We start from the raw sequence: 25,737 nt of genomic DNA on the forward strand, positions 1-25,737 counted from the left end.
CTCACTCTTATCAGTAAAACTACTTATGCTCCGATGCAGGGCTTCTTGGGAGGAAAACCAGCCAAGCTGTCGGAGAATAACTTCTTGAGCAGTGTGACTGAGGGAAGAAACGGTCTATACAGCAGTCAAAGCAGTCTTGGTAAGTGCTTTTTTGTCTTTCTACGAATCTTTTGACACAGCAGCAGACTTCACACCTTTTACTGGCCTACAGTGTGACCGTGAGCAGGTTGTTTGTCTGATGGTGCACTCCCTGACAAGAAGGGATTCTCTGTAAAGTTCTGTACACTCCTACAGCATTTTGCTTTTTTGGTTAAGCAATCATGTTTATGAGATTTTCTTTACAGGGAGTGTTCACTAGTGTTAGATGTCCTCCAGTGGCACACAGTTGTACCATTGTAATCCAGGAGCAGCAGCAGCACACAATGAGCCATTCTAGGGATTTAGTCTGCGATCACTTAAACTCTTAAACTTGGTGTATTAATAAAGTACTCTATCTATCTATCTATCTATCTATCTATCTATCTATCTATCTATATATCTATCTATCTATCTATCTATCTATCTGTCTTGGTAGAATTCTATATTACTCTACTTTCCCCTTTTGTATTCTTTATTTTGTAGCCTTTGTCAGAATTCCTCAAACCCCATAGTCTTAGCACTTTTTAGGTGTTGTACTTTATAAATTCTCCCCACCTTCTACATCTATAACTGCAGGCAATTACAAAGAGTAAAAGACAAGCAGGAGTTAAGTTACAACTTTAAATAATGTATTATTCATAATATTAATAAAATAATAACAATAAGCAAAGTACATGTGAATACTGGCAACCATACAACCTGATAAATGTTGATGTGTAGTTTCAGGTGGAACATAGACTTATAGCTGCTTTAAATGTCTTTAGGTAAGTCATCATTTCTCACTTTCTTCAGGACAGGCCGCATGCCTGACTCAGAATGGCTGCTGACCTGTGTGCTGTCCTTTTCATGGTAATAGTGAGAGAGAAGGGAAGGGGGAGAGAGGGAGAGGGAGCGGTAAAGCAAGCAAATGTATATATTCTCTGTCCAATCCCTTACACCAACAGGGCGTTATGGTGCAAAATGTTCTCTGATTCAAAATCAATCCCAAACAGCCATACTTCAGACCAATGTGGGCACACAATACCTTTCACACCTGCCCCCAAAACCATTTGTGGAGCTAATGCTTGCCAGCTAGGTAGTTTGACCTTCATGCGGGTGTTGTTAGTTGCTCTGTTTATGGTTTTTAGGCTCTCGGTCCAAACACAGTCACTCTTGCCAAAGCTGGTCTGATGCTCTATCTAACACATTGCTTTTTCACACCTTCACTCAGGACCATTTGATAAGCTGAAGCTTTCCATCTAAGTGGCCTTCCTGCTCTGCAGACAATCCCTTGCCAAAATGGTTTTAGGCCTTTTTCCCCAACCCTGTCATAAAATTCACTTCCAGTGTCAGTCCTCTAGGATTAAAGCATTTCCATAGATTTTAGCGAAGATGTCCTTGGGCAGGAGCTTTAAATCTAATCTTTAAAACTAATTTTTAAATCAGTGCTAATTTTATTGGATTTCAGCGCTGCATCTGACACTGTTGATCAAGATATGCTGAATAACAGGCTTGAGCTGTGGGTTGGTATTCGGGGTACTGTTCTTAAGTGGTTTGCAGATTACCTCAAAGGCAGTACATTTTCTTTTCATTTGGGTAGTTTTGGTGTTATGGGTCCGCAGCTTGCTTAGTAAAGGCCATTTTTAAATCACCGCTCTCGTGGCGGCGTAGCGAGGGGGTGTTGGGCCATAACAAGCCACGGGGCGATCTGCGGTGTGGGCGTTCCTCACCAAGTGCACAGGTGATGAACTGCCCACATCCATGATTGCTCCCGTGGCTAATGTGCTACGGCTGCTATGGCCCCTCGCATTATATAAAAGAAGCGCGAGTCGGTTAAGGAAGAAAAAAAGAGTGGAAAAAGAGGAATCAGAGAAGGAAACGGAGGTTGGGAGCAGGAAGCAGTGATGAGAGAGAGGGAGAGAGCGCAAGCAAATCGGGGCAGCAGGAAGCAGGCGAGCAAACGCTCGCAGGCAGCTGAAGGCAGCCTGGGTGTTTGGCCAACACCTGGGAGAAGTGGTTGTGGTCGCTCCCACAGAGTTTGTTTTGCAGGGCGGGAGTGACCGGGAAGGCGTAGGACTCTCCGCAGAAGGTAGCGGGAGTCGGGACTTGGGACGTAGTGTTCCCTGCGTGGGAGCCTTGGTCGTAGGGAATTCCCAAGTTGCTGTCCGGAGGAGCCGACCCGAGCCAAGGATCGGTAAGGCAACTGACAGCAGAGGCAGGCACAAAGGTCAGCTGCAGAGAGAGCGTCTCCCTTGTTGCGGGGCCCAGATGGGTGAAGCAGGAGAGACGCTAGTTTAAAAAGAAGGCACCAGGCTTGTTTATAGACTGTTTCCTATTGGATGTTTTAACCTCGTTTTTAAAGGATTGATTTTGTTCTATTTATTGATTTTAAACCTCCACATGTTTTTTTATTGGATTATTTATTTAATGAAGACTTTATGGAAGCACTGCACTTTATTTGAACACTGTTCTTGTTGACTGTTTTAATAAAAGCACTGTTGCACTTTTTTACCATCTCCTTGCTTACTTGTTGCCTCCACTGACTAGCTCACTAGCTAACATTATCGACGGTGTTGGGTTCAAGGGCTCCCAAACAGAGATGGGAGCATGGAGCCCAACCTGCATTGTCACAGTAGTTCAGTGTCTCCTACTGCTTCGGTAACCCATGGGGTACCCCAGGGGTCTGTTTTAGGTCCGGGCCTCTTCTCCTTATATATGTTACCATTCTGCTCTATACTAAACAAGTATAACATCCTGTATCATCATACCCAAATCTACTTATCATTGCAATCGGGTGAACTGCTGGATGGTACTTAACTTCCTGCAGTTAAATGAGTCAAAAACTGAAGTCATTCTATTTGTTACCCGAAACATTACTAGCATGTTGGGCCCACTTATCCAGTACTAAAGGCCATGTGCTAAAAATCTTGTGGTGATCTTGGATTCAGGTTTTAAATTTGACAGACAGATAAATGCTATGGTAAAGAGTAGTGTTTTTCTACCTCAGGGTGATCAATAAAGTCAAGCCGTTTTTGTCATTTAATGACCTACAAAAGCTCATTCATGCTTTTGTCATGTCTCGTTTGGATTATTGTAATGCCCTGTATGTTGGGGTATCCTGTACAACACTGTCTGGCCTTCAAATGGTGCAGAATGTAGCTTCTAGAGTTTTGACCAGCAACAAAAAAACAGATCACACCGCTCCGGTGTTGTCTCTTCGTTGGCTCCCTGTTAGTTACAGGGTGAGTTTTAAGATTTTAGTGTTTGTTTTTAAAGCCCTACATGGGTCAGCTCCACCGTACTTAGCTGATCTTATTGTTCCATATTTGTCGGCCAGGCGGCTGAGCTCTTCAGATCAGCTATCACTTACTGTCCCACGCACACGGTTGATGCTGAGCGGCGATCGTGCCTTTGCGGTGGCTGGTCCTAAATTGTGGAACGGTTTGCCCCTCATAAAAAGGTTGCCTCCCACACTTCGAAGTTTTAAGTTTCTGCTAAAAATGCACTTTTATTCACTTGCTTTTTAGCTTATGAGTTTGAGTGGTTAAATCTATTTATATTGCTGATACTGTTTTCATCTTATGTATGTATTTTTATTTTACATAATTTTATATAGGCTATTTATGTTTGTTTATTGGTATATGTGTGTTCATCTATGTATGTTTTCTTTTTGTTTTTCTTTTTAAGAATTCTTTATCTGTCTTTTATTTCATACTTTTACTTTTTATATGTAAAGAACTTTGGTCAACTTCTAGTTGTTTTAAACGTGCTATATAAATAAATAAAACCAAATCAGTTTGAATTATACAGTACATCAAGATATGGCCAGTTTGGTAAAGCAGAAGGAGCTCCTTGAGGCTATGTCCACACTACTAAGTTTTCATTTCAAAATGCCGTTTTAAAACAAAAAATGTCTTTGTTCACACTAACGTCTACGCAACGACTTATAAAAGTTTCTCTACACACACAAAAACAACCACAAAAGCATATTATGCAGCCATTCGTCTACACTGGGCATGTGTACGTCAACTGAAACAAGAAGAGGAAGCGTCTCCCTTCACAAAACGTAGCAACGGGGTAAAATGTTTGACTTTTGTACATGTAAAGCTACAGAAGATTATTTGCACCAAAATTAAGTGCAAACATGTTAAGTAAATTGAAATGTACAGCATATTTACATTGGTGCATTTAACCTTGGCGTGGTTTTGTAGTGCCATAATTAAAAACACATCAACCAAATGATCGATTGCTTTTCACAATGACATGCAATTTTTTTGTCCATTTAAAATGCAATACTAAAGCATATTGTATTTTTATTTATGCCCATAGATTGTGTCATAACTAACAGCAAAGAAAATGTAAAGTATCTGAGACAAGGCCACGCTTTAGTCCTGACCAAGACCTAATATAAAAAAAATGACCAATCAGCATCAAAAGGGGTGGGCAAGGGGCATCAACAACTGGGGTAAGATGCGTTCCAATCACCAGTGTGTTCAATCAGTGCTAAAGAAGTCGATCTGGGAGGTGATAATCCAGGAGATCTGCTGTCTCATTGAATGGGTGCAAGCTAGTGATGTAATTAATTTAATTTCCTTCTGTGTCGAAAGAATGGGAAAAGAACATAATTTATGATTTTCTGAGAGGTAGCGATTAAAAATGCTACCAAGAAACTAAGTTGGTGACGTAAATAAATGTTTCACTCTTTTCAGTATATGCAGTTAAAATCAGAACTAAGACCACACGGCATATTTTAACATGTTTAAAAAAAAAACCAACTTTGGACAACTTAACAAAAGAGCAAACTTTTTCAGGAAGACATAAAACATACTTTTCACCATTTCACTTAATCACTCTACAGTCCACACTGATGAAAATTATGCCTGCTGCCAGAACACAGGAATGTTTACAAGTGAAACAACTCTAAGTCCAATTGTAGATGCCCCTTGCCACACCTTTTGACACTGATTAGTCATTTGGTTATATTTAGTTTTGGGGCAAGTAAAGCGTGGTCTCAAATCAATATGCAATACACTACAGTTGTTGCTAAGCGAAATGCAATATGTTTGCTTTGCTTTTAGTTATGACACACAATCTATGGACATAGTTGAAAATGTAATATGTATTTGTATATTACATGATGTAGCGAAAAACAATCATGATACGATAAAACCATGCCAAAATTAAATGCACAACATGCATATACTGCATCTTACTTTTCGATCAAGTTGGACTGCATACTTTTGGCACAAATAATCTTCCATATAAAGTAGCATCCAAACTGCACAAAACACAATTTGGAAACATGCAGGTAAGCAACACAACAAGCATCATGGAAAGCAGCTCCTCTGTGTGTGCTATGCTGGAATATGGTTTTCTGCCACGAAGCAGGACCAATCAGGGAATGAGACATTGCAATGAGCAGGATCCAATCAGGGAAGGACTATGTAATAAGCACAAACCAATTAGAGTGCAATTAAGAGTCTCTATTTTCAAAACTCATTTTGATTATTGCTTAGATTCCATATTTTCATACCCTTATGGTTTGGTCCAAAACTTTCAGGAACAGGGTTCAGAGGAAATTACTAAATATTTTTACATTTGCTGTGAAAAAGAATTTGCACTCTTCCTGATGTCTTCTATTATTGCACATTTTGGACACTCAAGTTTTTTCAGGTATGTGTCATGTTTGTTACAATGTACTTTTGAAGTTGTTTTTGGCCACACCAAGGAAGGCTCACTACTGGATTTTCCATTTGGAGATTATAGCTCTCGCTGTGCTTTGATCTACTGTAGCTCTTTCTAATTATCAACAATATTTTTCTGGTGTCTTCAGAAATTTTCCATGATTGTAACATTATGTGCTTGCTCAGTCTTTTAGTTGGCGACATGAACATGATAGTAAAATAGGCAAATCTTTAAATGTATTTCACTTAGTTAATGAACAAAATTATCCACTGTCAATGGGCACAGTGTGAAAAAGTAGTTGCCCCCCTAGTTAAATCAATCCCATTATAGTCCTCTGGTTCAACACAGCTGGGCTTCATCATAATCAGCACTGCTTATTGGGGTTGCGTGAGTTGGAGATTCCTTTAGTCAGACCATCAGCTACTAGCCCGAGTGCGACAGTCAGCGGTATCCAATGGGATTACTACTTCCTCTACAAGCCTTTTTTATTCACTATAATTTTTTTTTCAACTTAAAACGTCCTTTATTAGGTTACAGAACTGGTTATATATGCCATGTGCTGAAATAAAAAATGCAATGTATTTTATTTGTATGTGTTAAATGTCTTGGAATCAGCCTGTTGAGAATGACATCCTTGAGTGAGCATGTCGAAAATCACTTTGTAGGTATTGAGGACTGCAGTTACACTATGTTGAATTAATTTCAATTAGATGATATTCCTGTACTTATATTTAGGTTACCATGGACTGAGCTAGCTAGTATTAATAGTAATAATCCAAACAGAGTTTATAGTTTAGGGGCTGGCTTTTTTAAGATTCTGATTTTTCTACCATTGTCACTATCAGCTAATGTGTAGGCAGACAGGTCAAGTACAGATCTACATTTATAAGTAGCTTATACAGAATCAAGTGCATGTGATATGAACTTTTCTGCTCAGTTTTACAAGACCAGCTTTTCTCTGGCATTTTTAGGACTGGGGGAGCAAATGACCCAATGCACCCCCTCATAGATGCCACCAAGGCCCCTCGTCATGGACATTTTCCCAGAAAGCACCTAACCTAGAAGTACTCCTAATATGAAAAGAGGCTGCTCTGCCAGCACTACGCATTTAGAAGCCAGAGTGTGGCCCCTTGCTTTTGCACATCTGGCTTTGCAGTTGAGGCCATACGTTTACATACACATTGGCTTATCAAACTCAAAATTCCCCAACTCCACACATATCATTTTACCAAACAATTATTGTATTAGAGTATCTGATTCATTTCCTTAAGTGGTTTTCTCCACAATAATAATTAAGGGATTTATTTAATCTTTTAAACACTACAGTATGTCAGATTTTCAGTGGGTCAAAACCTTCAAATGCACCAAGTTGACTATCTCTTTAAACAGCATGGATGACACAAGGAATTGATCCAGTTACTTTTTGCAGCTTCTGAGTTGCTAACTGTGATAATTAGTAGTTAATTGGAACGCCTCTGGCTGTATGTGTGAGCCTACCTGTAGAGCCAGTGCCTTCTTGTGCTAAAAGAACAGAGTCAAGACCTTAGCACGAAAATTGTGTATCTTCACAAGCTGGGTTCCTCCTTGAGAGCCATCTCCAAAACGTTCAATGTACCATGAGCAATTGTACAATCAATAGTATGAAACTATACAAAGCTTGGGACCATACAGACGGAAGAAGGCACACATTTACTGTCAAGAATGAACAAAATTTTTTTTGAAAGGTTCAACAGAACCCCAAGATAACAACTAAGGACCAGGGGACTCGTGTATAAAAGGTGTGTACACACAAAAATGTTGTGTATGTCCATTTCCAAGCTCACATTGCGATGTATAAAAACTAAACTTGGCGTAAAACCACACACATTCTTACGCCAGCTCAATCCATTGCATACTCAAGTTTTCAGCTTGGTTTTGCAAACTGGTGGCACCCAGCGTCAAAGCAGTGCTACTGTTCCTGTGTGGTTTCCCCTTATTTACTTGATTCACATCAATGATGCGGCTTTATCAAATACACAGAAATTAACCACATATCGTTTATTAGTTTAAGGCATCTGATTGTAATCAACTTGTAAGCATATAATGGTGCAAAGAATGGCCAAACTATTCCAAATACTATAGCTGCTTTAGCGTTGTTACTCTCAGTGCACAACTCAAAGTATTTTAACCCACTGTGTCTGAGTGTGGGATTACAGCTGTACAGTAGCTGATCAGAAAGCTGTACAGCAGATTGTGTCACGAGCAGAGAAAATTATCAGGATCCAGCTTTTGCACACGTTGCCTCAGCCACGCGCACAGTCTATTTGAACTCTTCCAATTGGAAAATGCTTCAGAGCCTTTCCTGTACGGACCTCGTGGTTCAGAAACAGTTTCTTCTCAAAAGCTATAAACGCACTCAATCAGTCCATCAAGTGCTCCCAGTAGAATTGTTTGTACTTATAAGTACAATTACCTCACTGCAAACTTGCATTACAGTTGTAATACTGCACAACCTGAGCCACTTATGCTTTCATATTATATATTTTTCATTATTTTTTATCATTATTATTATTGTTGTTATTTTATCATTTTATAGGAAAATAAGTTTATGGAGGATTTACATATTGAATCTCATTGTAAAATACCATAACAATTATGGAATTCAATTCAATAGAAGAGAGCGCGTATTTACAGATGATGATGACTGGCTTGTAAGTTGATATACTATAGATTTCCAGGCGCTATGTTCTTGTAGCTCTTGCTGTCTTTTTTAAGATGAAATGCAGTAAAGTATGTATATTACTTTATACAGATACATTTTTAACTTCATTTAAATAATGTACACTGTTAATAATTAAATGTGAGGGCACGGTGGTGCAGCGGTGCAGTGGTAGTGATGAGCTGGTGTCCCATTCAGGGATTGTTCCTGCCTCGTGCTGTATGCTTGCTGGGACTGGCGCAACCCTGGATGGATAGATGGATGGAATAATTAAACATGCACTACGAAGATATTTCAATGTTCCTTAAACATTTTGAAGAATCTGCGTTCTAAGTTTACAGATGGCTTTATTTATTACAGAGCTGATTGTGTGGCAATTGGTTACATGGTGAAAGAAAAGGAAGGACAGGAATTGGGGGTTAGTATGTTTGAAAGAGACAGTGCTGCTACAATAAATTATTTCATTGAGGGTCGTGCACAGCGTACCAAGCATCTCACAGGAGGCAGGAACAGTCCCTGGACGGGGCACCACCATGCCCCCATGTTTTATACATGCTTTAATTCTTATCATCATGAAAGTGATATAAAGTATACATCTTAGTATTTAAATTGTTCACAGAGCTGTAATATCATGATTGTAATGTACACTGTGTCCTGTCAGCATACACACATACTTCACATAGAATAAAACATAGAATACGAAGCATTTAACGTGCTGATTTTAAGATGAAGGTTATGATGTTCTACTTTAATGACAAAATAAAGTACATGATTAAAGTGGAAATTTCGAGATTAAAGTTGACATTTCAACCTTTATTTCCACTGTGTCCCTATTTTTTTTCTTTTCTCTGTATCCTAATACACTTCCATATGACACTTAAGACAGTGGGCTACGACTCGCCTTTTCACAGCAACTTTGATATTTGACCACTTCTTTTTTTATTTCAGGCACTGTGCAACTTTCTGAACTTGAACTTTCGAGTTTCTCTGCCACTCTATGTCACTTGGTCAACTACCTTTTGTTGTTTATACCACTACTTAACCAACAAACACTACATTTTTCCTTGCCTCCACTTGGTATTTGTTGAAATTCTTCTATTTTCCCCATTCTTTTTCCATTGTCTTTTTACAAAGCACTGAATTTAAGGGTCTATTTATATTGATTTGCATATTCAAAGAGGTGTAATTCTGGGAGGATTTGGGGTGGGGCGGCAAGCACGTGCGTTACATTTCACGCTGACCGGGATTTACACTCACCTAAAAGGATTATTAGGAACACCTGTTCAATTTCTCATTAATGCAATTATCTAATCAACCAATCACATGGCAGTTGCTTCAATGCATTTAGGGGTGTGGTCCTGGTCAAGACAATATCCTGAACTCCAAACTGAATGTCAGAATGGGAAAGAAAGGTGATTTAAGCAATTTGGAGCGTGGCATGGTTGTTGGTGCCAGACGGGCCGGTCTGAGTATTTCACAATCTGCTCAGTTACTGGGATTTTGACGCACAACCATTTCTAGGGTTTACAAAGAATTGTGTGAAAAGGGAAAAACATCCAGTATGCGGCAGTCCTGTGGGCAAAAAATGCCTTGTTGATGCTAGAGGTCAGAGGAGAATGGGCCGACTGATTTAAGCTGATAGAAGAGCAACTTTGACTGAAATAACCACTCATTACAACCGAGGTATGCAGCAAAGCATTTGTGAAGCCACAACACCCACAACCTTGAGGTGGATGGGCTACAACAGCAGAAGACCCCACCGGGTACCACTCATTTCCACTACAAATAGGAAAAAGAGGCTACAATTTGCATGAGCTCACCAAAATTGGACAGTTGAAGACTGGAAAAATGTTGCCTGGTCTAATGAGTCTCGATTTCTGTTGAGACATTCAAATGGTAGAGTCAGAATTTGGCGTAAACAAAATGAGAACATGGATCCATCATGCCTTGTTACCACTGTGCAGGCTGCTGGTGGTGGTGTAATGGTGTGGGGGATGTTTTCTTGGCACACTTTAGGCCCCTTAGTGCCAATTGGGCATCGTTTAAATGCCACGGGCTACCTGAGCATTGTTTCTGACCATGTCCATCCCTTCATGACCACCATGTACCCATCCTCTGATGGCTACTTCCAGCAGGATAATGCACCATGTCACAAAGCTTGAATCATTTCAAATTGGTTTCTTGAACATGACAATGAGTTCACTGTACTAAAATGGCCCCCACAGTCACCAGATCTCAACCCAATAGAGTATCTTTGGGATGTGGTGGAACGGAGCTTCGTGCCCTGGATGTGCATCCCACAAATCTCCATCAACTGCAAGATGCTATCCTATCAATATGGGCCAACATTTCTAAAGAATGCTTTCAGCACCTTGTTGAATCAATGCCATGTAGAATTAAGGCAGTTCTGAAGGCGAAAGGGGGTCAAACACCGTATTAGTATGGTGTTCCTAATAATCCTGTAGGTGAGTGTATATAGCAGAAGAACATGGAAGCTGGCGTACGCAGCGATTTATGCATCTGGATTTTTTTGTGCATACACACATTTTTGTTTTTCTCCATATGCCATGTTTTAGTGTGAATTCTACACATAGTGTTATACATGAAGCCCCAGGTCTTTGTGGATTTACCTGCCAAAACCTTAACCACTAGGCCTCACTGTGCGCCTAAAGTCTCTCAATGCTGAATTTCTTTTTCCATTTCTGTACTTGCATTTAGACTTTTTTAAAGCTTGTTGGCTTTAACTTTAAAATTCCTTCCACTTAATGCCTCTTCTCAAGTCATATTTTATTTTATTGCTTAGCTGTCATTCATTATGGAGTAACTGTCAGAGGCTGCATGTCCATTATTCCACTCTCTTTCTCTCAGTTATACAGAACTAAAAATGTTTACCCTTTTTTTGACAATAGTAAGTGAGAACAGCGAGACGGCTAGCACCAGGAAGAAAAAGAAGGCAAAGAAGACAAGAAAGATACTGGAGAGAGAAGATAAATTACCAGTAAGCACTGTTGTGGTCTCACTCTTCTATAATACGTTTGATATTATGCCGTACTTGAAGTGAATGTGATGCAACGAGTGATGTGGTGGCGCAGTGGCTAGTGTTGCCTTACAGATCCAAGGACCTGGGTTTTAACCTCTAAACTAAATTAGTTTAGCCTTCATAAAGGACAGTCGTTGACATCAGCATCATGGCTGGCAGTACATATCACAGAAAAATTACACCTAACAACCTATAAAGGAGACTAATAATTATGGGATGCAATTTTGCTCCACACCATGACATTAACTGTTTTAAGAATGACTTTCAGATTTCCCTACTGCTCAGAACAATTAAGTCTGTAAGCATGATGGTCATCATCCCGAGAAGAGAAAGCAGGACTCCTCACTTAAGATGATCCCACTCCAATCCAGAATCGTTGAACCTGACTTTCTAAAGAATGCAACATTATAACGGATGTGGTAATAGAGGTCCTTCCTGTCAAGGTGCTGCATATATTCTACCCATGTCATGATGGATTTTTCTTCCAGATCAGAAAGATGTGCAGTGTAGCTTCAGAACAAAGTAAGAAAAAGAACAGACTGAGGATTGGAGCCAGGATTCAGCCCTTCTTTGACCAGAAAGATGTCAGAAAGGTCCTTAAAGAAACAAAAATCAAAAAAAGCTCGGGTCCAGATGGAATAAGTGTCTGTGTGCTTCATTACTGTGCAGAGGAGCTCTCGCCAATATTCCACTTCGTATCTGGAGTGCCCAGCCTATGGAAACAGGCAGCTGTTATTCCATTGGCAAAAACTGCACACCCCAAAGCATTAAGTGACTTTAGACCAGTGAAATTAACTTCTCATGTCATGAAATCCTTTGAGAAGTTAATTGAGAGACAACTTAAACAAAACTGAGGTTCTTCTGGACCCTCACCAATTTGAATACAGAACAAAGAGGGGCGTGGAAGACGCCACAGCAACACTTTTGAATTTATTGTATGAGCACTTGGAAGGACTTTTCGTCAGCTTTTAACATAATCTAGCCCCACATTTTAGTTGAGAAACTCTTTGATAATTTCTATTTGGACCCTAACCTGGTGGGGTGGATTCTGGACTTTTTAACAAACAGAACACAAATAGTGAGTATCAGTTGCTCTTTCTCCAATAGCCTAAGTACATCTGTGGGCACTCTGCAAGGTTTAGTGTTTATCTCCTCTTTTGTATGTCCTGTATACAAATGACTGCAGGAGTTTACACAAAGATAGACATATCCTAAAGACAGCCATGGACCAATGAGTTTGTAAAATGGTGTGCTCACTCTAATTTACGACTTAATATTTCTAAGACAAAAGATATGGTTGTAGATTTCAGGTGCTCTCCATCATCCACTGTCTCAACTTTAAAGGGGAGACAGTGGAGACGGTAGAGCAATACAAATAACTAAACTTTGATCTTAACACAGCGCAAATCTGTAAAAAAAGGGCAGTCACGACTTTTCTTTCTTAGGATACTCAACTCTTTAAAGTGGAAAAAAAATAATGACACTTTTTTATAAGTCCTTTATAGAATTTATTGTTACCTTTGCTTTTATCTGTTGGTTTGGAAACCTCAGCAACAAGAATATAAATCACCTTCACAACATTATAAAACCCTGCAGTAACATTATAGGTTCACAGCAGACGTTTATTACTGAATTGTATTGCAAACAGGCTAGAAAGTTAGAAAGTAAGCCAACTCAATTCTGTCAGACAAAAGCCATCTCTTTCTCTAAATTCTAGCTGTTACCGCCAGGCTGCAGATTTAGGTTTCCAAAGGTAAAAAGCAACATATTTAAGAACTCTTTCATTGCTAGAGCTGAAAGCATTTTAAAATTCTTTTACTTATAGGGATGCTGCTAAATGTTAAATTGTACTACATTGTGTACTATTGAAAGATCATGAGTGCGTGTTTATGCAATAACATTGGTTGTCAAATGTTGTTGTTTATGTATTGGATGTCTATAACAATAAGGTGGATAATAAGACAATGTCTTCTATTTTTGTAATTTCCTGCTGCAAACAAATTTCCTTCTAGGATAATAATGTCTACCTAAAGCTAGCTTGCCTGGGGATTCGAAGTTGGTCCAGTATGAGTGTATGGCAATGTTTGTCAAAAGAAATAAGTGCAAACTAGAAAAAATGGAGGCATCCAGGAGAAGAAACATCGGAAAAGCAGTTAAAAGTCATATTTTTCATCTAAACCAAATCACCAAACCAAAGGTCACAGTGAAAGCCAGAAAATACATCTATAACAGTCATAATGCTAACAACCACATGCAAGGATTTCATTTGATTTATCCATAATCTGGGATGACCAGGAAGTGCACAGCGTTACCTTTTTACTTTTCCGTATACGAATTATAGGGAAAGTATGGTAATCAACCAAAAATTTGATGTCGAGATTCTGATGAACCTCGACGTTTAAGACCTCCCTGACTTTATCGTATATGAAGTATAGGGAAAGTATTGTAATAGTCCAAAAATTCGATGTCGAGATTTTGATGAATCTTGACATTTTAGACCTCCCTGAGTCCAAAAATACCATTTTTGGAATTATGTCTGTGTGTCTGTCTGTGTGTGCGTGTGTGTGTGTAAACACGATAACTCGAGAACGCTTTCACTTAGGTAAACCAAATTTTGAATACAAGTATTGGGTACAAAACGTAGATTTCTATCAACTTTTGGGCTATCTCCGCTAACTGGAAGTTGCACTTTACCTTTTATTCATGCAGCTGCAAAGTCTAATTTATTCAACTCTACTTTTATAATAACTGTTCAATATCATATTAATTTGATTTGTTGTTGATGGTTCTTTAAGGTACTTAATATAAAAATATAATTATCGTCTTGCAGTTTACTCCTCAAATATCCATCCCCATATCTGAGTATATGAGAAAGTCTAGGGGAGACCACTCACGATTTTTATTCTGTTATGATGATAATGTCAACACCACACATCTCCAACTGTCATTGCATATCAATGCCATAAAAATTAATGCTCAAAACTGCTGAGCCAGGGAATGATGGAAAAAACATACAACCATTAGAAAACAATGTCTAATCTGCAAAACAGATATCAAAAATTGAGGTCTGTGACTAGATAGATACATAATGCAACAACCAGAGCTCCATGAGGTGAGTAATTTAAAATGAACACAAATCATAAATCAAAAGAGTGAGAGTGCTATACAATAAATTACCACTCCATTAATGTTGATTCCTGCATCGCACCCAATGTTTGCTGAAAAGGCCTTGGCTCCCCATAAACCTGCAATGGAATAAACATCTTCAGAAAATGGATGGGCTGTGGTTGTGGTATCTGGTTATAATATTAAAAGAATGCAGCTTAGTTATTTTCATTTGGCTTTTCTTGACACATTCTACTTAAGTGGTAAGGCCATTTGCTTTTATAAACTAAGCGTTTCTTTATGTTTTCTTCAAACAGCCCGAGGACAGGCAGCTTCTTAAAGAAGTGGGTCCTGATGGCAAGGGAAGAATCTCAGTTGTGGAGGAGCTACTAGATGAAGTAAGTTCTTGGCTGCAAAAGTGTAACCCTGTGTTCTAAGTAGTAATGGCTGAGAAAAACTATTAATCTCTTTTTTAATTCACAATGGAAACAACAAAGTTCCTGACACAGAATGTCAGAATGCTGAACAAACAGCAAGCAATAACAAAAGATCAATGAAAAAAAATCCAATTTGTTTGTGTCTTATAACTAGGAAAAAGCAAACAAGTGAAAACATTATCAGGTGAAAAATATCCCTCATACTTGTGCACATCCAAGGTGCTTGAACAAGGAGCGGGTCAGTTCAACACGATGATTTCACAAACTGCAGTTGAACTTTCAATTTTATTATTGGGCGGCAAATATACAAGCTATAAAAACCTGGACAGTGACACAAATAGATGAACATACACAGGCTTGGTCTTCAATAGAAATAAAATCCTGCAGTAGCTCTTTCTATTCCTTGCTTTGTACCTCAGTCAATACAAGGTATCGTCAATACACTAACAACCCAATTGCACTTCGTTCACTCAGAATGTGGAACCCATGTAGGAAGCGCTGCAAGTGAGAGAATATTTTATCTGTGGCACCTCTACATGATAACCACCTTTTTCCACCTTCTCAAATGTATGCAGTTTTTAATGTTTGGAAAACGTATGGGATTAAATCATTTACAGATCTCTATATAAATAATGTCTTTACATCCTTTGAACTATTATAGTCTAAATTTAGTTTCCCATTAACAGTTTTTCCACTATATGCAAATTAGAAACTTTGCTATAAAAAATCTGCACCAATTTTCCACACCTCCCACCTTTTTCTGTTCCAGAATAAATACTGATCACTCTTGGCGTATTCACACAGGCAATTTGTTCAATGCCTGACCACGTTTGTCCGCATGTAACCCCGCAAAGTCTAGTTCGCTTGACTAGTGTGATCAACCTTACCGTGCCCTGGGGCACTTGGATAAGGTGGGCCCTGGCACGGTTCAGGAGCATCGGGGAACAGTGTGATCGCTAAACTTGCCAGAGCACAGAACGCAGACATGATGTCAAAGATGTGACAAGTCAGATAGTGCAATTCTCATTTCATTCAATACCATTTCAGTTAAAAACAGGTTTTTATATTCACCTTACAGACAAACGTGAATTGTAGTAGAGGTCCACATCACCGTCATCGTCTAATTCTTCCACGTGAAGCCTGAAAACCATGAGGACTGATTGAGATCACTGATGTTAGGTAGAATGTCTAGTTGGGGCTGGACGGTCTCATGACCTCAGAACCCCTGCAGATCTATATATATAATTCAGTAAGGCAAGACAACCATGGAAAGCACGCTAGAAGGGGCGTGGATTCACTGAGCAGCCGGATACAATTGGACAAGTAAGACACCTATGGCGCATGCAGGAAGGAGCCACGCCCACCAACTCCTGGCACCTCCGAGCCACCTTGACTGTTCATAGAGGCATGTTTCTCGCGGAGGTGAATCGCCATATGCAGTGTGTAAAACGGTTTGCGAGAGGTATCTCATTGGATCCTTAAAACAATCCTTTACAACTGAGGTTAAAACACAATGAAGTAAGCAGTCTTTGAAAACCGAGTTTTCGGTTACGACGCACGACCGTGTGCAGCATAGCAAACTGTTTTACACGCTACATACAGCAATTCGCATTCGCGACAAACATGCGTCTTCTTAGATGCTCCTGCAGGAACACGGAAAGTCCAGGTGCATCTGGACTGTGCAAAGACGACGACGACTCAAGTGACAAGTTGGAGGTGGGCACATGAGCGATGGTGGTCCGCCAGTTTTCAGTGACGGACGATTGTGTGTTGGTTCGTTCCGTGCATTGTTACAATGTTGCTTTTCTTGCTGATTTATTACATTACCGATTTTTCAAATGTTAATTTTCTCCTTTGCTTAAAAATCATTAAAAAACCGACCTGATTATGCAGCGTATGGTACGCCGCGGGTTGGCTATTTGTTTTCTTTCTCCAGGCCAGCTCTGGAGTTTTTTTTTTCTTTTTCTGTCCTTTCTGGACCTTACTTTATTCTCTGTTAATTAGGACTGCCTAATTTTATTTTTATATTTTTTCAGCTTGTAAAACACTTTGAGCTACATCATTTGTATGAAAACGTGCTATATAAATAAATGTTGTGGTATATGTTGTTGTAGTTGCCAAGAAAAGCTGCAAATTCCTCCCTTAACAACATTTGTCTCCGTAAAAATCTTCTTGTGCGGCACAATTAACAGCAAAATGCTGCACTGCACACTCAATAAATCTGTAAGAGGGTACAGCGTTATCCTGTCCTACATGACTCTAAAACAATCACAAAATAAGTAAAATCATTTTGATATGTATGTTGTCATTCATGTTCAGATCGTGTTTTGATTTTACACAAAGTTGTATGGTGCTGACGAAAGTGTGCCCAGGCTCATGACATTAAGTACAGTGTGAGTGCAGGCCAGTGGGGGAGTGGGGTTTATTGGCAATCGCGCTTGGGCATGGTATGAAACAAAAGTGTTTAGTGTGAGTACACCCTCTGACAGCATTTCTATAATTTATAATATTATAATAAAAACATTTTAAAGTCCCTTCCTTTCAAAGAAATCCATAGTACAGTGGGAAAAGGATCTCTTACTCAACATTTCAGAAAAGGAGTGGAAGGCAGCCATGCACAGAATTCACTCGAGCTACATATGCACAAAGCATACAATTATTCAATTTAAAATCTTTTATCGAGCACATCGGTCTCATTTAAAGTTTTCCAAAATGTTTCCTGGGCACGGTCCAACCTACAAACGTTGCAATCGAGCTCCAGCCTCACTGGGCTACATGTTTTGGGCCTGCACCAAATTAACATCATTCTGGACCAAACTCTTTAAGTGCCTTTCAGACAGCCTTGGTGTCACAATCACTCCTAACCCATTAACAGCTGTGTCTGGTGGACTCCCAGATGGACTTAAAGTGGAGAAGGACAAACAAACTGTAATCGCCTTTACTACACTATTGGCACGTAGACTTATCTTGCTCAACTGGAAGAATCCTAACTCCCCTATTCTAAGTCAGTGGGTAACTGATGTTATATACTATTTGAAATTGGAAAAAATCTAATTCTCACTTACAGGATCTGTACAAAACTTTTTAAATTCCTGGCAGGATCTAATCAATAGCATTTTAGAATAAGCATTTATATTGGAGAAAAGGATTCTCTCCCCCTTCTTCAACAATTAAGTAATGAACATATATTTTAGGCCTTATCTATGTTAATCATTTTTTTACCACTTTGTTTTCCTGTTTAAAGAAATCTGTCTTTGTGTACTTCTGATGTAATCAGTAACTTCAATTTGCATTTTACCGGAGAACTTGTCACAGCAGTCTGCACCTGCAATCAGTGAAGAGCGATACAGAAAATAATTAACTGAGTTTTTCAGCTTGTTTGACTGCCATATTCCTTCCTTGATAGCATATGGAGAATTGAATATTCTGATGGTAGGCTTTCAGCACTTTAGTTGACCAGCAACTGGAAATCTGTTACCTTGTCAGCCTTCATAATCTCAATTCAGCAATACCATCAACAGCGGCTACATGTTACTTGAGTAGCAGCCCCACTGTCGATACACTTGTGGCGTACGTGTGTGAAACCCCCATCAATGTTGCGATTCCTGATACATTCAAGATGGAGTGCCTGGTTCCTGCTACAGCTTATAGATTTAGTTTTGGCAATTGTCCTTCTGAGCTGGGGATACACACAATTAAAACTTAGATATCTGCCTGGATTTTTTTTTGTATAATCTATACACACTATATTAATATGTGCTATTTAAAACAAAATCTTCTTTTGTAGGGTGCAGATCCCAACTGCATGAACAATGATAACCGCCCTGTTTTAACAGTAGCTGTGCTTGGTCAACATCATGAAGTCATTCCTGTTCTTATCCAGAAAGGTGCAGACATTGATCAGCAGTCTGGACTGTGAGTATTCAAATGTATCACTCAGAATTAGATAATGACCTTTTTAAATAACTGCATGAACTTGAAACCCACAATCTGAATCTTAATACTAAAGTAGGTCTTTTTAAGGTACTTAACTTTGAAGTCAATTGCTTCACTTACCAAGTATTTATAACTCCGAGCTTATTTTACTTCTTCCCCAAAGCTTCATTGATTTTCGGTATTCCATTAAAACTCTGACTAAGCAAAAAACAGCCAGAAGAAAACTACATAAAATTAGAATATATTAGATCAAAATTTAAACACTAGAAATTTTAGTCAGTAATACACATGGATATAATACATTTACAATAGCATCCTTTAATTAATTATTTTAAAGCAAAGTTTTTATCTTAATTCTTTTCTCTGTTTTAAGAGTAAGTAATACTGCTCTACATGAAGCGGCTGCTTTAGGAAACCAGGGCCTGGAATGCACTGAAACTTTACTTGGGTATGTTTGTTGTTATTTTTTTATATAAAATTCTCTTTAGTAATTACTACTGTAATGTGTAAACTACTTAAATGTGTAAGGGAGATGTGGGGTGGATCTGATATTGTCAGGTGGTTGTTGTTCCTAGAAAATCTTCACTTTCAGCCAGGCAGCTAATGGTATCTTAAAAGCAAGAACTGTATCAATAGGCAGAGAAAATCTAGTGAACAAAAATTGGAAATGTGTGATATATATATATACACACAGATAGATATAGATATATATCTATCTATTTATATAAAACTATCTATTTATATCTATCTATTATATAAAAAAATCTTGGGTCGAGACGTGATCATCTCAGAGAGACACTTTGAAGTCCCACGAGACTACTTGCACGTCACGTCCTACTGACAAACAATTTTGTGGAGACACTTTAACATCCTGCAAGACAATGAAGTGAGACAAAAGGATGGCTGCTGTACAGGCTTTTAAATGATCGTCGCGCAGCGAGACATGTAGATCACGCAGCTCAGTAGCAGTCAGCAGCAAGCCAGCAGCTGATACATCCGCATCTCCTTAGCGTGCGTTCAACAATGCGCCCCTTCACAGTGCGAGCGGCAGAGACACGAAGTAGATAGCATGAAGTACGCCCCTGGGGGTGGGGGTTGTGGGGTGGGCAAGCGAAGCAAGTAGGGGGCACAGCCTCCTAGTAGAGAAAACATTATTCAAGAATGCATAATGGTGTGCTTTCATCTGTATGATCCCTACTTTGAGATAATGGTTCCAAGTGAATAACGGTCCTGGACTGAAAACCTCTAACAATGTTTTAGAGTAACAGAATCTAAATTACATGGGATTAACTTTACTCCCTTAGAACAAAATTGAATTGAATTAAGTTTCTAGCCCGGGTCATCGTCTTTGCTGGCTTGACACATTATCCCAGAGTGCTCCTGACAATACAATACAATACAGTTTATTTATGTATAGCCCAAAATCACACAAGAAGTGCCGCAATGGGCTTTAACAGGCCCTGCCTCTTGACACCCCCCAGCCTTGGCTCTCTAAGAAGAAAAGGAAAAACACCAAAAAAAACCTTGTAGGGGAAAAAAATGGAAGGAACCTTGGGAAAGGCAGTTCAAAGAGGTAGGCTAGTCATGCAGTGGGTGTCAAAAAGAAGGGGGTCAATACAATACTTAGAACAAATCCTCAATACAGTATACAAAATACAAAATTTACAAGTATGGAGCAGAATTTAACAGTAGGTGATATCCCATAATATGATTTGGTTTTGTTTCGAGTCCTGAAGACCTCAGCCATCAAGCTGCCTCCCCCATGTGGCAATTCCACAGCTGAGTCAATGCTGGGCCTGCCAATCCGATGAACTTCCCTTTAACTCCGATACATGCATGTCTGGTTAACTGACATCCCAATGTAAGAATGAGGGTGGGAGTCTGACAGTGCTATGTAATGGACTGGAGTCCTGTCCAGAGAGTGTTCATTTCCTACTGTACCATGCCTCCCAGCAACACCACAATGAAATTTGCTATTGGAGACAATGGGTGAACAGATGATACAAAACATACAGTGGCTTGCAAAAGTATTCGCCCCCCCTTGAACTTTTCCACATTTTGTCACATTACAGCCACAAACATGAATCAATTTTATTGGAATTCCACCTGAAAGACCAATACAAAGTGGTGTACACGTGAGAAGTGGAACGAAAATCATACATGATTCCAAACAATTTTTACAAATAAATAACTGAAAAGTGGGATGTGCATAATTATTCAGCCCGCTGAGTCAATACTTTGTAGAACCACCTTTTGCTGCAATTACAGCTGCCAGTCTTTTAGGGTATGTCTCTACCAGCTTTGCACATCTAGAGACTGAAATCCTTGCCTATTCTTCTTTGCAAAACAGCTCCAGCTCAGTCAGATTAGATAGACAGCGTTTGTGAACAGCAGTTTTCAGATCTTGCCACAGATTCTCGATTGGATTTAGATCTGGACTTTGACTGGGCCATTCTAACACATGGATATGTTTTGTTTTAAACCATTCCTTTGTTGTCCTGCTGGAAGGTGAACCTCCGCCCGAGTCTCAAGTCTTTTGCAGACTCCAAGAGGTTTTCTTCCAAGATTGCCCTGTATTTGGCTCCATCCATCTTCCCATCAACTCTCCCTGCTGAAGAGAAGCACCCCCAGAGCATGATGCTGCCACCACCATATTTGACAGTGGGGATGGTGTGTTCAGAGTGATGTGCAGTGTTAGTTTTCCGCCACACATAGCGTTTTGCATTTTGGCCAAAAAGTTCCATGTTGGTCTCATCTGACCAGAGCACCTTCTTCCACATGTTTGCTGTGTCCCCCACATGGCTTGTGGCAAACTGCAAACGGGACTTCTTATGGTTTTCTGTTAACAATGGCTCTCTTCTTGCCACTCTTCCATTAAGGCCAACTTTGTGCAGTGCACGACTAATAGCTGTCCTATGGACAGATTCCCCCACCTGAGCCGTAGATCTCTGCAGCTCGTCCAGAGTCACCATGGGCCTCTTGGCTGCATTTCTGATCAGCGCTCTCCTTGTTCGGCCTGTGAGTTTAGGTGGACGGCCTTGTCTTGGTAGGTTTACAGTTGTGCCATACTCCTTCCATTTCTGAATGATCGCTTGAACAGTGCTCCGTGGGATGTTCACGGCTTTGGAAATCTTTTTGTAGCCTAAGCCTGCTTTAAAATTCTCAATAACTTTATTCCCTGACCTGTCTGGTGTGTTCTTTGGACTTCGTGGTGTTGTTGCTCCTAATATTCTCTAGGCCGTCACAGAGCAGCTGTATTTGTACTGACATTAGATTACACACAGGTGCACTCTATTTAGTCATTAGCACTCATCAGGCAATGTCTATGGGCAACTGACTGCACTCAGACCAAAGGGGGCTGAAGAATTACGCACACCCCACTTTGCAGTTATTTATTTGTAAAAAATGTTTGGAATCATGTATGATTGTCGTTCCACTTCTCACGTGTACACCACTTTGTATTGGTCTTTCACGTGGAATTCCAATAAAATTGATTCATGTTTGTGGCTGTAATGTGACAAAATGTGGAAAAGTTCACTGTATATATACTTATTTTAAACAACTGGACTAGTCAAAGAAAATGTACAGTTAACACAGAATCTCTAAAGTCAGGTACTTAAAACATCAAAATTCTTAATATCAGACAATTCTGAAATTCAAAAAACAGCAGGCATTTCAATATTATTTTCAAAAGTAAATAAATCCAACTCTTTTGAGTCATCTGAAAGTAAGATTTTTTTTTTTAATCACATGAAAATTCAAATCATGTGTGGCATGCTAAATAATTGGGAATGATTAAAGTCTTAATATGTTGAATAGGTAAAAGTTTTTAAAATTTGTAACTGCTGAATTCTTTGGGACCTAACAAATATTGATTCCTCCAGGTGCAATGCAAGTATCAAAAAGAAGAACGACAAAGGACTAACAGCATACGACTTGGCTGTGAAGACCGGCAGTGACAAGCTTATTTCTTTGTTTGCTTCACAAATGGGCCAGGGAATGCTAAACAGACTTTCCAAAAATCAAAAGTGATAATATAGGTAGCTCATGGTGATTTTTGTATTTTTGAGGTAATGAAAATTATTTTACAGGAGCTTATGTGTAAATTTTCTTCTCCAAGTGAAACAATAATGTAACAACCATGACATATCTGCTTAAACCATCAGTAATGACTCAAGAATGGCAGTTATTGATTGTCTAGAACTAAACCGTTTTACCTTGTAATTTTTCTGAGATTTGTTGTTAATGAGGTCTGGCCAATTAGCCCTTCATACTTTTCAATTTTTTCTTCTGGGGAGCACTATTATTCTCTTCCAGTTATCCAAAGTCATGCTGGAATCATGAAACAAGAACTTCTGTAGTTGTCCCCCTGTGTTCAAATTTAAAACAAAAACAACCTCACATGATTTTTCAGTTTTCCATTTTGTGAGCAAAAAAAAAAAAAGAAAATGGACCCAAGCAGAGAAAAGAGGACCAAATTTTGACTTGCACCATAGTAGCACGTATACTTTTAGAAGGCAGTTCAAATCTGACGAGTACATAAAGTTTACACACTGCTTTAAGATTGGTGCTGTGCCGAGCTTTTTTAGTTGGAATATCCTTGGTGTATTACCGACAACTGAATCAGAGTTTGAAAAGGCCAATATTCGTCTTGGAAGTAATGTGTGCGAGTCTGCACTGATGTAAAATGGCACAATGATCCCTTCTCAGTGATTAAATGTGATTGAATTACTTTTTGTCTGACTAAAAATATGGAGAATAAAACCAAATCTAATGCCGTATGTGTGTGCATTTCATGGCAGGATCTTAACTCGTAAAACACACTAAAAAAAAAAAAACCTTTTGAAACAATAAAAAGAATGGTCACTACGGAAACAGGTTTGATACAGTTAATTTATAAGATTACGGCTAATTTACTTTGCTTATTATTCTTTGCTACGATATATTGACATTGTTAAAACAAAATGAGCCAACATTAAATATAAACAACACGTTAGCTGAAACAGTTAGTATTATTGGAATAAGAAAAAATAAAATTTACCATGGTAATTATGAAGGAATTCCTCCATGTAAAATGTATAGCCATTGACCAGTTCTAATACATTTTTAAAAAAAAAAAAACACTTCATACAGTGAGGAACGCAAGTATTTGAACACCCTGCGATTTTGCAAGTTCTCCCACTTAGAAATCATGGAGGGGTCTGAAATTCACATTGTAGGTGCATTCCCACTGTGAGAGACAAAATGTAAAAAAAAAAATTCAGGAAATCACATTGTATGATTTGTACAGAATGTATTTGTATTGCACTGCTGCACATAAGTATTTGAACACCGGAAAAAATCAGCATTAATATTTGGTACAGAAGCCTTTGTTTGCAATTACAGAGGTCAAACGTTTCCACACACTGCAACAGGGATTTTGGCCCACTCCTCCACAAAGATCTCCTCTAGATCTGTCAGGTTCTGGGGCAGGCGCTGAGCAACATGGAGTTTCAGCTCCCTCCAAAGATTTTCGATTGGATTTAGGTCTGGAGACTGGCTAGGCCACTCCAGAACCTTGATATGCTTCTTACGGAGCCACTCCTTGGTTATCCTGGCTGTGTGCTTCGGGTTATTGTCATGTTGGAAGACCCAGCCACGACCCATCTTCAGTGCTCTGACTGAGGGAAGGAGGTTTTTGCTCAAAATCTCACAATACATGGCCCCATTCATCCTCTCCTTAATACAGTGCAGTCGTCCTGTACCCTTCGCAGAAAAGCACCCTCAAAGCATGATGTTTCCACCCCCATGCTTCACAGTAGGGATGGTGTTCTTGGGATACAACTCCTCCTTCTTTTTCCTCCAAACACGGCGAGTGAAGTTTAGACCAAAAAGTTCTATTTTGGTCTCATCTGACCACATGACTTTCTCCCATGCCTCCTCTGGATCATCCAGATGGTCATTGGCAAACTTCAGACGGGCCTGGACATGTGAGGACTTGAGCAGGGGAACCTTCCGTGCAATGCATGATTTGAAAGCATGACGGCATAGTGTTTTCCCGACAGTGATCTTTGAAACTGTGGTCCCAGCTCTCTTCATGTCATTGACCAGCTTCTCCAGGGTAGTTCTGGGCTGATTCCTCACCTTTCTTATCATTTGTGATACCCCATGAGGTGAGATCATGCATGGAGCCCCAGTCCGAGGGAGACTGACAGTCGTCTTTAGCCTCTTCCATTTCCTGACAATTGCTCCAACAGTTGATCTATTTTCACCAAGCTGCTTGGCAATTGCCCCGTAGCCCTTTCCAGCCTTGTGGAGGGCCACAATTTTGTCTCTGGTGTCTTTTGACAGCTCTGTGGTCTTGCCCATGGTAGTAGTTGGAGTCTGAGTGACTGTGGGGTGGACAGGCGTCTTTAAAGAGCTCAGACAGGTGCTACTAAGTGGAGTAGAGGTGGACTCCTTAAAGGCAGAGTGACAGGTCTTTGAAAGCTAGAATTCTTGCTGATTGCCAGGTGTTCAAATACTTATGTGCAGCAGTGCAATACAAATACATTCTGTACAAATCATACAATGTCATTTCCTGAATTTTTTTTTTTACATTCTGTCTCTCACAGTGGGAATGCACCTACAATGTGAATTTCAGACCCCTCCATGATTTCTAAGTGGGAGAACTTGCAAAATCGCAGGGTGTTCAAATACTTTTGTTCCTCACTGTACATCGTTAAAATACATTTTGGGAA

The 25,737-nt window shown here is 39.5% G+C and overlaps 1 protein-coding gene across 2 annotated transcripts in view; it reads left to right on the forward strand.

Annotated features, from left to right (window-relative positions):
* Positions 1 to 23,462, forward strand: part of dzank1 (double zinc ribbon and ankyrin repeat domains 1) — a 60,580-nt gene extending 37,118 nt beyond the window's left edge. For both annotated transcript variants that reach the window (XM_039738784.1, XM_039738783.1), the window contains exons 16-21: positions 40 to 139; positions 11,410 to 11,498; positions 14,963 to 15,043; positions 18,870 to 18,997; positions 19,392 to 19,466; positions 22,903 to 23,462. In XM_039738784.1, coding sequence (XP_039594718.1) covers positions 40 to 139; positions 11,410 to 11,498; positions 14,963 to 15,043; positions 18,870 to 18,997; positions 19,392 to 19,466; positions 22,903 to 23,050 — 621 coding nt within the window. In that variant the 3' untranslated portion in view covers positions 23,051 to 23,462. The remainder of the gene's footprint in view (positions 1 to 39; positions 140 to 11,409; positions 11,499 to 14,962; positions 15,044 to 18,869; positions 18,998 to 19,391; positions 19,467 to 22,902) is intronic.
* Positions 23,463 to 25,737: the final 2,275 nt, after the last annotated feature.

Source organism: Polypterus senegalus, chromosome 16 (genome assembly GCF_016835505.1).
Source record: "Polypterus senegalus isolate Bchr_013 chromosome 16, ASM1683550v1, whole genome shotgun sequence".
Lineage (NCBI taxonomy): Eukaryota > Metazoa > Chordata > Cladistia > Polypteriformes > Polypteridae > Polypterus > Polypterus senegalus.